The 11,435-nt window shown below is 35.9% G+C and overlaps 1 protein-coding gene across 13 annotated transcripts; it reads right to left on the reverse strand.

The window, feature by feature from the left end:
- Positions 1-1,245: 1,245 nt before the first annotated feature.
- LOC140884436 (transcription factor MYB3R-1-like) lies at positions 1,246-11,224 on the reverse strand. 13 transcript variants are annotated; one of them, XM_073291193.1, is made up of 14 exons: positions 11,113-11,224; positions 10,863-10,986; positions 10,665-10,735; positions 8,354-8,569; positions 8,117-8,174; positions 7,106-7,163; positions 6,188-6,282; positions 5,945-6,048; positions 5,519-5,647; positions 3,616-5,401; positions 3,063-3,394; positions 2,832-2,946; positions 2,530-2,751; positions 1,246-1,619 (listed from the first exon to the last, which is right to left on the reverse strand). In XM_073291193.1, the coding sequence occupies exons 4-14, from the start codon at positions 8,455-8,457 to the stop codon at positions 1,569-1,571; spliced, it is 3,054 nt and encodes a 1,017-aa protein (XP_073147294.1). In that variant the 5' UTR covers positions 8,458-8,569; positions 10,665-10,735; positions 10,863-10,986; positions 11,113-11,224; the 3' UTR covers positions 1,246-1,568. The 13 variants fall into 13 exon arrangements, with proteins under 13 accessions (XP_073147294.1, XP_073147292.1, XP_073147295.1 ...); XM_073291191.1 differs by having other exon boundaries at positions 10,661-10,735; XM_073291194.1 differs by lacking the exon at positions 10,665-10,735.
- Between the last annotated feature and the right edge of the window lie 211 nt (positions 11,225-11,435).

The following is an 11,435-nucleotide window of genomic DNA, read 5'->3' on the forward strand; positions in this document are numbered from 1 at the left end:
TCTTTCTATTTATGGCGTCCCAAATTTGAAGTAGAAACTTTTCCTATCAAATCGAGGAAATTATGCTACGCTCGACTCGATTATATAGATCTCATTTTCTTTCTTGTTTGTCCCAAGTATATATACTTATCCTATATTTAGCAGTGTTTTAAAAGGCGGCGCCTAAGCGATAGGCTGTTGCCCACCGCTTCGCTTTCTTGCTAGGCTATGTCTCTAGGCGTCGCTGGCCTAATCTCCCGCCTAGGCTTGGGCGCCGCCTAGGCTGAAAGAAATATGTTTAGGCGGTACTATTTTTCATTAAAAATTTAAAAATTAAAAACTAAAACAGAAAGACGCGACGCAAGAAACAAACACAAAAAAAACGAAGAAGCGCAAAAAAGAAAGTCAAACAAAAGATTAAATCTCATATTAAATATGAAGACTTGATATCTATTAATATATATGTTATTATTATTATTATTATTATTTTATAAGAGTTTCGTATAAAAACTAAAATTCATACGACATAAAAATTATATTTTATAGTAAAACTAATGAATATCTCATGGAATTCATTATTTAGGTTTTAAAAATAAAAACCGCATGGACGGCTAGACAGTGGGTCGTTGCCCGCCTACCGCCTAACGCTTTTTAAAACATTAATATTTAGTAACATTTTTTATACTCGTCTACTAATATAATATATCTCTATTAGCAAATCTTGAAAACTATGTAACTATTTTTTGAATACATTAAATAAAAATAAAATAAAAGTTTGTATATAATTTACTTTTTTTAATGATTTTTCTTAATCTGATTCGTAAAAAAAACCAAGACGATATATAATATGGTGCCACTGCCATCCTATACATCAACTTACCAAAAATTCCAGTTATTCAAGGTCGAAACTCAATAATTGACCACTCGCAAGGGCATGTACGATGGGGATAAATAGAGTTCATGCTCTCTCAAAGCTTGTATTAAATTTAAAGCAATTTTCAAGTGTTGCTAATATCCCACTCTTGACGTATCCAATCGATACTACCACAAAGATAGCTTGAAATTTCCAGCATAAATCCCCGAATGAGAAGAAAAGTTGTGGTACTAAAAAGATATAAGTTTAGACAATGATCAAGCATGAAAGAGAAGCTTATCTAATATCTCTCTCTCTGCGTATGTGTGTGTGTATATATATATACAAAAAAAAAATTTATCCCCAAGAAATAAAAAGTAAAAAGTAATCAACAAGCGTCTCTTCAGACCACATTCTGATCAATTCATTTATGTATTTATAAATTGAATCAAATTCATACAAATCAACAATCAATCACCAAACATTTGGGCAAAATTTCGCCCTGTATCTATCTGGCTATGTTCTGTCTGATACAGTAGAATATCAACAAATGATTCATATAATAAACTAAAATGAAATGTCATAGATTGTGTATCGTCATCATATAATAACTGAATCTCGAATATTACACATATATTGTAATTTTAACGCTTTACACTTGAACTCTTATAACACACGTTTCTTCACCACAGAACAGGGAATTGTACAACTGTTACCTGCTCGAGATTTTTCCAGTTTATCTTCCAGGCGTTCCACATTCACTAAAATCAAGCATTCGTCTCTCCGTCTGTTAAGGAATTTTCGAAGAAAAATATTTACTCAACAATTTGGAGAAGAGACAGTAGTTTACGAACAAAAAATAGATCTTTTTTTCTTTTTGATGGAAAATATGATGTAGAACTACTCACCACATTGGGAAGTAACGCACAAACATCACAGAACGAAACAATTTCATACACGAGCACGAGATAATTGATAATGGCTAACTTATATTGAGTGGTTGGCTTTAAAAGTAAGTAACTTGGTATACAGTGCAATATAATTTTTAACCAAACAGATGATATGAACGAGAAAAGGTACACTTATAAATCCACTCTCAAATCCTTTCCTATCACAATATATGTTTCTGTAACTGAGTGCTGCTATAACTATCATAATCATTAAGTCATATTATAAAGCCAGGGATCACATGTTTCTAGGCTCTAGACATATGGTGAATTAAGTGGCATTGCCAGACCCTCATACATATATTGGAAAAAGGCTTAATATTCTTGGGCTTAAAGTTTAAGATTTTACCGACAAGTAACATTTCCCAAGTAAAAACCCTTGTGACGCTCACTGGGTAACTTAGAAGGGAAAACAAGATTAACATCTATAATTTTGCAGGGGAACTATCGGGTGAGTCCCCCCCTTGCTCCGCCCTTTGACCTACATAAACATAACATGATGGCTTGAACATTTCCTGCGGAAAAACTCTAGTAAATCTCACTCAGTGGGTATAATATTTAACTTCCAAGGGAAAAATAAATTTTAATATCTATTTAATGCAAATTAATTGAGTCCAGTCCCATCCCCCGTTCTTTGACCAGGCAAAATACATGATGGCATACTGCCGACTGATAATACGAAGACAAAATTGAATTACAAAACAACAAGACAAAAAGGCAGTTTCTCAAAACAGTCGTTAGCAAGTGTACCAGAAAAGTTGAAGCTGAAACGGAATGATGCTCTGCCTGACAGTTTAGATTTTGGTTGTTCTCCTTCTCTGCGCATTTTGCTTTCAATATTGTTTCTGGAGTTTCGTTTCCCAAAACCTCCTGAGCATCAGCGAATGCACCAGCTGTATGCTCTCCTAATTGCTTCATTAATTCAATGGCATCATAACTTCTGTCACCTGGGCTTAAAAAGTATCCGATGTCCTACAAAACTTCCAAATATGATAGCTGAAATAATTTCAAAAAATTAAAATTAAAGATTTGCAGAAAGGATATCTTCTAACCTCAATTGTTATATCTGTATCAACTCTGGGCCCTGGTACAAAACTGCTGATAAACCAAGGGGATTTCCATGCCGAAGGAGATTCTATACTCCTCTTGAATGGGGTGTCTACATATCTAAAGGAAGTAAAAACACTCTATGACACCACAGCCAATACAAAAACAAATGGTGCACAGTGAAGTAACAAGCAAAAAGTAGAACAGAATAAAACAGGAAATGGAACTCGTCTTACAGGTTATTGTTTTCAACTACATCTTTGCCAGAACTTTCAACTTTCTTCTCTGAAGGACTCGTGGATTGGAGAGCCGTAGTTATGACCACAGTAGTCCCATCATTTTTCGCAAGCAGCCGAGGAGAACAAACAACAGACAAATATGGAGTTTCAGATGAAGATACAATAGCCCCATGTTTTGGTACAGCATCTAGTCTTCTAGGTTGCTGATTTCCTAGAGATCTAGCACTTGGACCAATTGATCTGACACTCTTACAGCCGGAGTGGTCAGGAGTAAAGAGGTGCATGTCATTCATATTATGTTCCACAAGGATTCCAGAGAACTCTCTTTTCTGTCAAAATGGAAAGTGATCATGATTAAGTCAACTTTAAAATCAAACTTTTAGAAACTTTACAGAAGTAAAACACCTTGGAACCCACAAAAACCCATGCACTCATGACAAATTATACATGACAGTATCAAATCAAGAGCTCAAATTATCTAAAAATTCAGCAACTAATTGGATTTGCAAGATTGAGATTTAGAGGGGGGGTAAGGGATTGAGGCACTAACCGATTCCACCTTTTCATTGACTACAGCCTTCATTTTGACATCTGTGATAGAAGTCTGTTCAGTTGCCTTTTTAACATCAATGATATGTAATTCTTTCTGCTGCATTTTGCTATCTGAAGTGAAATTCCTTTCATTTATTTCCTTTTTCACCTTTTCGCAAGCTGGAGCCACGTTTTCTTTTCCTACATTTGATGTTTCGAAGTTTTTGTTGTTCGAAGATATTTTTGGCAATGGTCGCCTATGGTTTACACACGAGTCAAACATAACCTCTAACCGGGAAAAATCATTAGTCAGGTTGGAGAACGACTCCTGGTTTGAATCACCTCCAAGCTTCTTTTCACCTCTCTGCTCAGACAAAGGAGAAACCAAATCGCGGTGTCTTTTTTTCAGGATTGACGGTGTTGTGGTAAAAGATTTGGCCGCACTTTTCAGAACAGCATGTGGACTATCATCCCTTGTTGGGGAATCCCATAGTTTGAATGGAGTCATAGAAGATATCATTAGTTGGCGAATGCCGAGTGGACTGTACTCTTGATGCATGTCACTTCCAGACTGTATAAGATCACAACTAAAGAAAGGTATATCTAGGCTTGGAAAACGCGGAGGTTCATAAAATAATGCTCCAGAGTCCTTATTTTCATTGGTTTCAGCAGGATCTTTGTACCCGGCAGAATAATTTTCAGAATCATTTGATGGTGCCAAAACAAAATCATTGGCTGGAACTAGTGTTGACAATCCTGCTGTCTGATTGGACATATCTTCGCTGGGAGTGCAATTAGAAGTTTTGGAATTTATAAAACCATCATCCGTGCAAGGTAAAAGAGATTCTTGTTCAGTATTACTGATCGAAAAATAGTTATGCTGATTTGACTTCATATCAAACACAAGAGAACCATCATCAGAAGGAAATTGAGTAGGAACAGGGAGAGGTTGACTATATGAGTTTCCGAGCATATCAGATGACATATAACAAGAATGTGATGTAAAGTTTCCATATTCAGGAATCTGAAAATTCAAAGAGTGGTGAACCAACAGCTCTGCACCTCCATCGATCTGGGAAATAACATTTTCCGAGGGACAATATCCATCATGGCCCACGTCAGGGTAAATCATTCTACATTCTGAATCAGCTACAAAATTATGAAAATCAGAATTCACCATTGTGGTTTCCACCAAAGTGGATGCACCCATAGGGGTCTCTGGCGGAAAGGGTACCATTTCATGGTTATCCATGACACTCACAGATGACAGGAATTGTCCAGATGACTCTTGCCCCAGATCCAGCAAAGACATGTCAAGTAGCTCATTTGGATTTAACTGAAAATCTTTTCCCGCAAATGTCTCCCAGTCTAAAGAGAAAACATGTTCAAGGAACTTAGAAGTACTACCAAATTCGTAAGGAACTTCTGGTATGGAATATGAAACTTCATGAATGGCAGGGCAATAATCTTCAGAAGATGGCACTGCACTGGATTCTTCAGTAACTCTGCAACTCCCTCTATTAAGTTCTATTGTCGAATTAACCGCGTGATTTGTGCTTTGGGACAAACCAGCCATAAATGAACCTTGACTGCACTCAGAAACTTCTTCCAATTCTAATCCATCTCTATCAACACTACCATCTTCACTACTCTGTTGTGCTTTGGACGAAGACGATGCTGCTGATTTATGAGCATTGGTAACAAGAGGTGGACCTTGGAACTGTGAAAGTAATCCTGACGCCATATACGTGTCTATCTTTTTCTTGACAGAGCTATTCCAGTGATTTTTAATTGCATTGTCAGTCCTGATGGCACACACAGAACACTCTTGAGGAGCAATAAATATAATATATAAATGTTAGATAGGTAATTACATAACAGCATAACATTATTTTTCTTGTAATTAGCATGCATTCAAGTACCTCCCAGGTAAAAACTTAGTCAACTCTGCCCACTTATTTCCATAAATTTGATGTGCATGAATCAAAGCCAATTCCTCATCTTGTGTCCAAGCTTCTTTGTTAATGTTAGGATTAAGATGATTGTGCCATCTGCAAAAGTGAACATTATAAATAGATAAACCTCAGTGCAGAGACAAGATATAAGAAACAGAATTGTAAACTGCAGCTTACAGACAAGATACAAAAAATGATATCTTACAGACAAGATTCAAAATTTGCACCTTGACCGACTGAATATTCAATTCGGAAATAAAGAATAAACTTTTATACCTGCTTTGTTCATAAACGTTTGAAAGCATATAAATAGAAAGTGCTTTTAATAACAAAATCTTTTTATAAAAATCAAGGGGAAACTCTAGAGATCAAGAGACAATCCTACAAGTTTACCTTTCCCGACACTGTTTCCCAATCCGTCCAGGGAGATGTTGTGCAATAGTAGACCACTTTTTTGGACCGTATTTATTCACTAACTCAATCATAATTTCATCCTCCTATCAGATATTAAAAGGAGTATTAGATGAACTCTCGTGCAACATTCAAGCAGCTAACACAAATGAGAAAGAGTTGCAAACAACTGAGGGTGGGAGCAGGGAGCCAAATCCAGAAGGAAGAAGAGAAAAACTGTTCAACCTCTTTTGACCATGGACCTTTTACAAGTTCTGGATTAAGAACCTTCTGCCACCTATGTAAGCACTGTACATCTGTCCGATCCTTGAAGCATTCAGCTGCATACAGTTCATATGACATATTGTCAAAACCTCAACTATGCTAACAAACATGTTAGCTAATAGTCGCCTTAATTCGCTTAAACTACAGGAATCCAATATGTAATCAAGTCAAACCCATATAGGAAAAAAGGGCGACTAAAAAAGATATAGAGAACACTAATTATGGCCTTAGCATAAACTTGATTTTTCTATCAGGTTGAAGTAACAACATAGACTAAACAAGATTTTCCTGGATGTTTTGGATTTAATGCCAAGGGTTCTTACTATGACATCATTCATTGAGGGAGTAAAATTTTACGCTTAACATTATTACTCTTTTATTTCTTGTAATCTTCTCTACCTTATTATGTTTGATGATGTTATACTTGTATATATGTTCTCCTCATTCATGTGAGGATGTTTCCATTGAAACTTGAAACAGGTGAGAGTACCCGTTGAGAGAGGTCTAGGCAGTACTAGTAGAACAGACAGGGTAGAGTTCGGAGTGAAAGTGTTTCATATAGGGAGTTGTATAAGCCACACTTTTTTTTAGTACAAACTCTTGCTATGTTGATTATCTTTTGATATGTGATATACACTACTTTCAGGGACATGCATTACTGTTATGGGATATACTTATGTTGAAACATATTTTGAGTTGTATCTTGTACGAAAGTTCAGAATACAGGGACTGTTAAATATCTATAAACTATATAACAATTGCAAGTTAAGTTGGCAAGGATTTGGGACTCCAGAAAACCACACAGGATTCAAACAAATTTCTAGCTAGATCGGTAATAAATGACGAAAGGCACCAGATGCAATTTTATTTTTATGCTACCAATTTTTTTCCAGTTTTTCCCTTTGAAACGTTGAACAGAAGCGCGCAACACTTCATCCTGTAAAAATAAAGGGGAAAAAAGATATATAGGATCACAAAATTTAAACATACAAAAGAGCAGATGTTAAAAAGGACCACACACTATTTAAAATTATATCAGTGGGTATTTGAAAACAAACAGAACCTAAAGATGAACTTTATCAAATGCTATTGAGTACAATTAATTTGCAACAACAAACCAAACAATTCATGTTTAAACTTAGCTCTTAAATGTAGGCATCCATAACTATAGCATCCAAAAACTGGTAGTGTCGATGCTACCCTTGGGGTAGCTACCCCAAGGGCCATTGAATGGACCAGATCAAATCATTTGGGGTGCAAATGTGATCTGGTCCATTTAATCACCCTTGAGGGTAGCTACCTCAAGGGTAGCATGAACTCCACCCCAAAAACTCTATAACGATGGTATTAACTTGTTTTCTGTGAGTTATAGTGAAATTGTGCACTCTTCCACACATGGATCGCGTTCTTTTTTCAGAACTCTCCTAAACTATGATAAAATTCAAGTTCTCCACAATTCATATTTTATGGAAATTTAAACAAGTTCCAATTAGAGGCATGCAGAAAAGTTACCAGCCCAATTAGGGGACAAATAGTTATTAATTCAATTCCCAGAAACACCATCACATTGGGAGAAACCACAAAATTGTAGACCCTTCAAATCAAGAGTAAAAAAAATTGAAACAGATTGCAACAAGCCAACAACACATATTGGGAACAATTTTCATAGAGTTGCTTGGTTTTTTTCCCAGATAAAAGCAATGTACTGCATGACTTGCAATTTACACAAAAAATTCAGTATCGCAGAAAAAAATAATATGTCAACACAACAAAAAACAGGACATCCAATACAAGTTCCTTTTTCAAAACATGTGCACACAAAATAAATCCTGGAAGGACTGCTGATGTGGATAGATACGTTCACATTTACCAATAAAGACTCTAACTGACCTCTTCTGCAGTCCACTGACCCTTTGTGGAACGCCTTGTAGGACCACTAGTCCTCCTGCTAAAAATTATACAAACGTCAAAGCAGCTAAATGGAATAAAATTTTCTGTGTTAGTGACTCATTCCCAAAAAAGATTATGGGCTTTTTGAAAATAATGACAACATCACAAACAGGTTAAGAAACACTGCAACAATTAATACATCAGAAGAATAAGAAACACGTATAAACTCTTTGTTACCCATGTAAAGGTCGAGATCTTTGCAGACCATCTCTGGAACCATCTGGAGTCGTGGTGCTTGTCATATCACTTTCCATGTTCACTTTACAGATACGCAGATTCATACATGGCAATTTCCACTGGAAGGCAATTTTCTCCAAATTGTCTCTCCCAGATCATTATATGCTTACCCAACAATGAGGTAGGGAATATAACAATCAAGGATGAAATCAAAAGCTTCATGATAGACGAAAATCAAATAAGAGAGAAGTCAGAAACCAAAACTGAGAAGTCAGAAAACCAAAACGCAAAAGCATTAGATACCATAATGATTTGGAAGAAATCAGTAGCCATTATTCTCTTTTTCGTACTTAATCCAGGAATCTTACTTAGGGAAAAGCAAGTAAGAATGAGAGCCCCTTAATAACTGAATGGTCCCCACTGGTATGTCAAAAAATCAAAACACAAATTTAACCCTAATTTGATAGACAACATGATTTTCAAAGCATTGTTAAGAGTGTTTTCCACTATCTGTCCATCCTTTGCAATCAACCCAACAAATTGAGCAAATACGTCTTGAGCTCGCTCCAGAATATCAATATCAATATCAATAAACACGTTAATCCTTCAAATCCCATCTCAAAAGGTACCATTTCCATGGCCCTTTCATGAATAAATTTCTGTTCTTGATAGCATTATGTGGTGCAGGGCAGATCCACGAAATTCAGAAATTGTTTATTTGATTTTCGACCTAATTAACAACTAAACCCAATTGATGGGTTTGGAAGTAGCCAAAATGCTCAAATGGACGCAGAATGAAAGTAAAAATTTTGAAATAAATTCAACAAAAGAAAATATTCCCAATATGTATGTTACACACACCTACACGATTTATTGCGGAAAATCTTGATTGGAAGCTTTAATTTAACCTGGGTCGCAGATCGAAAATATGACAAGACAACAGAAATCGACTCAAAACATAATGACGGAATAAGAGATACTCGTCTTAAGCAATTCTGCTACCCTTTTTTTGGTTATTTACGGTGAGACTATGCGTGCAGTGTATCTGAATCACCATCACACTTAGGAAATCCAGATTTCTTATCTTTTATTGAACAAAAAAAACTCCAAACAAAATTCAATTTCACCAATCCTAGCTCGAGGAATCACAATCAAGCGACTTAGAAACTCAAAATAGATTCGCTCTAGGAGGTGATCTCAAACAGCATCCAAGAGAACGATGCTCTACACACGCCTTTGCAAAACCAACGTCGAATTTAGAGAGAGACGAGCACATAGTGTGCATTGACGTACGAACACTAGTATGTGACCGTTTATTTAATTTCTGTTTTTATTCTCTCTAGAAACACACAGTCCACACACTAGTGTTCGTACTTCAAATCCACTGCCTTCTCGTCTCTCGAGATTCACAGAGGCATGTCGTTCTCTTGGATCCACAGATGCTGTTTGAGATCGACTCCTGGAGCGCATCTATTTCGAGTTTCTAAGTCCCTCGATTGTCATTCGTCGAGCTAGTTTTGGTGAAATTGAATTCTGTTTGGAGCTTTTTCTTATTCAATAAAAGTTATTAAATCTGCCTCTCAAAAAAAAAGTTTTTAAATATGGATTCCCTAAGTTTGACTGTGATTCAGATACACAGCAGACGTAGTCTCAGAGTAAATAACCAGAAAAGGGTAGCGGAATGCTAAAATCGGTCGGTTTTGTCCCGTTTTCAGCGATTTTTCAGGCATTTGAGGGCCTTCGGACACAGGTGTGCTAAAGATGAGTTTCTCTTATTCCGTCAGTATGTTTTGAGTTGAGTCATCTGTTTTTTTGTATGTTTTCAACTTTTATTTTCGATCTGCGACCTAGACGCTATATCAAAGCTTCCAATCCGATATTTTCAGCAATAAATCGTGTAGGTGTGTATAAAATACATTTTGGGAACATTTCTTTCGTTGACTTTATTTCAAAATTTTGACTTTGATAATGCGGCCCATTTGAGCATTTTGGCTACTTGGGATTCCAAAACCATCAATGGGGTTTGGTTTAGTTTAGGGGCGTCAATTCAGGTGGGCTCGGGTCGGGTTGAAGTAAGGAAATTACAAAAAAATCACAACTCGAACCCCACCCTAACCGGAAAACTACAAACCCGAACCTGAACCAACCCGGGTAACCAACAACCCGATCTATTTTAATATTCAATTATAAACTACAAAAAAATCAACAATTTAACCAAAAGAATATATGCGGAAGTCAAGAACAACACTGTTTAACCAACTAAATTAAAATAACCATCAATTGCAATAACAAAAGGTAAACAAATACCTACAGGAGCAAGAAGAATAAAATTTGATGCCTACATTATTCCCATAACCAATCATATCCCATCCCACTATCTTTCTGCCAAAATAAAAACATTAATTAAAACTATATTTTCTTATTATGATAATCTAACAAATATTACAACTTTCTTAATGAACCCTTAAATTAACATAAAAGAAATTCAGGAAAATATATGTATTTCAACCCGGTAAAGCCGGATCAGCAGATGTGAATGGGAGTGGTGGTGGTGGCGATTGGCGGGTTTAGGAGGCGATGGAGAAAAGAGCTGGATGATGTGGGAGAAAAAGAGAAAGACCGCCCAGAATAAGCTTCAAGAAAATAACAGTAACAAAAAAAATTAGGGTTCATCTTTTTTTTCTATTGTATCATTCAACAAAATAATATTAACAAAAAAATGCTTCCGAGTAACAATGGGTATTAGAATCTTTACATACCTTGATCCCAGAACTACAGAGTGCAGATGAATAGATAATGGTATTCGTCTTTCGTTCAAGATCTGAAATTCTGAAGAGAGCGAGACTGTTTTTGAATATTTTTGAAAAAATTGCTGATATATATTTTTTGTTATATTATATTATATATATATATATATATGTATTAATATTTGGCCACGAAGCACTTGAGAATATTCACTTGTTCGAGCCGCTTGGCCTATCCGGTCGAATGCATCTTGGACAAATCAACATTTTTTAGGAAAATAAGATATATATTGGGTATAAAAATTTATCAGAAGAAAATGCAGAAAAAATTATAAAAA

The sequence above is a fragment of the Henckelia pumila genome, chromosome 2 (genome assembly GCF_033568475.1).
Source record: "Henckelia pumila isolate YLH828 chromosome 2, ASM3356847v2, whole genome shotgun sequence".
NCBI classification, from domain to species: Eukaryota; Viridiplantae; Streptophyta; class Magnoliopsida; order Lamiales; family Gesneriaceae; genus Henckelia; species Henckelia pumila.

What these genes read in the sequence shown, in the direction of transcription:
- LOC140884436 (XM_073291194.1), bottom strand. Translation starts at nt 8,457, where the DNA reads ATGAATCTGCGTATCTGTAAAGTGAACATGGAAAGTGATATGACAAGC. An exon ending in TCAATGAAAAGGTGGAATCG is followed by an intron (nt 3,395 to 3,615) that starts GTTAGTGCCTCA and finishes CCATTTTGACAG; the next exon opens with AAAAGAGAGTTCTCTGGAAT. An exon ending in ATACAGATATAACAATTGAG is followed by an intron (nt 2,752 to 2,831) that starts GTTAGAAGATAT and finishes GAAGTTTTGTAG; the next exon opens with GACATCGGATACTTTTTAAG.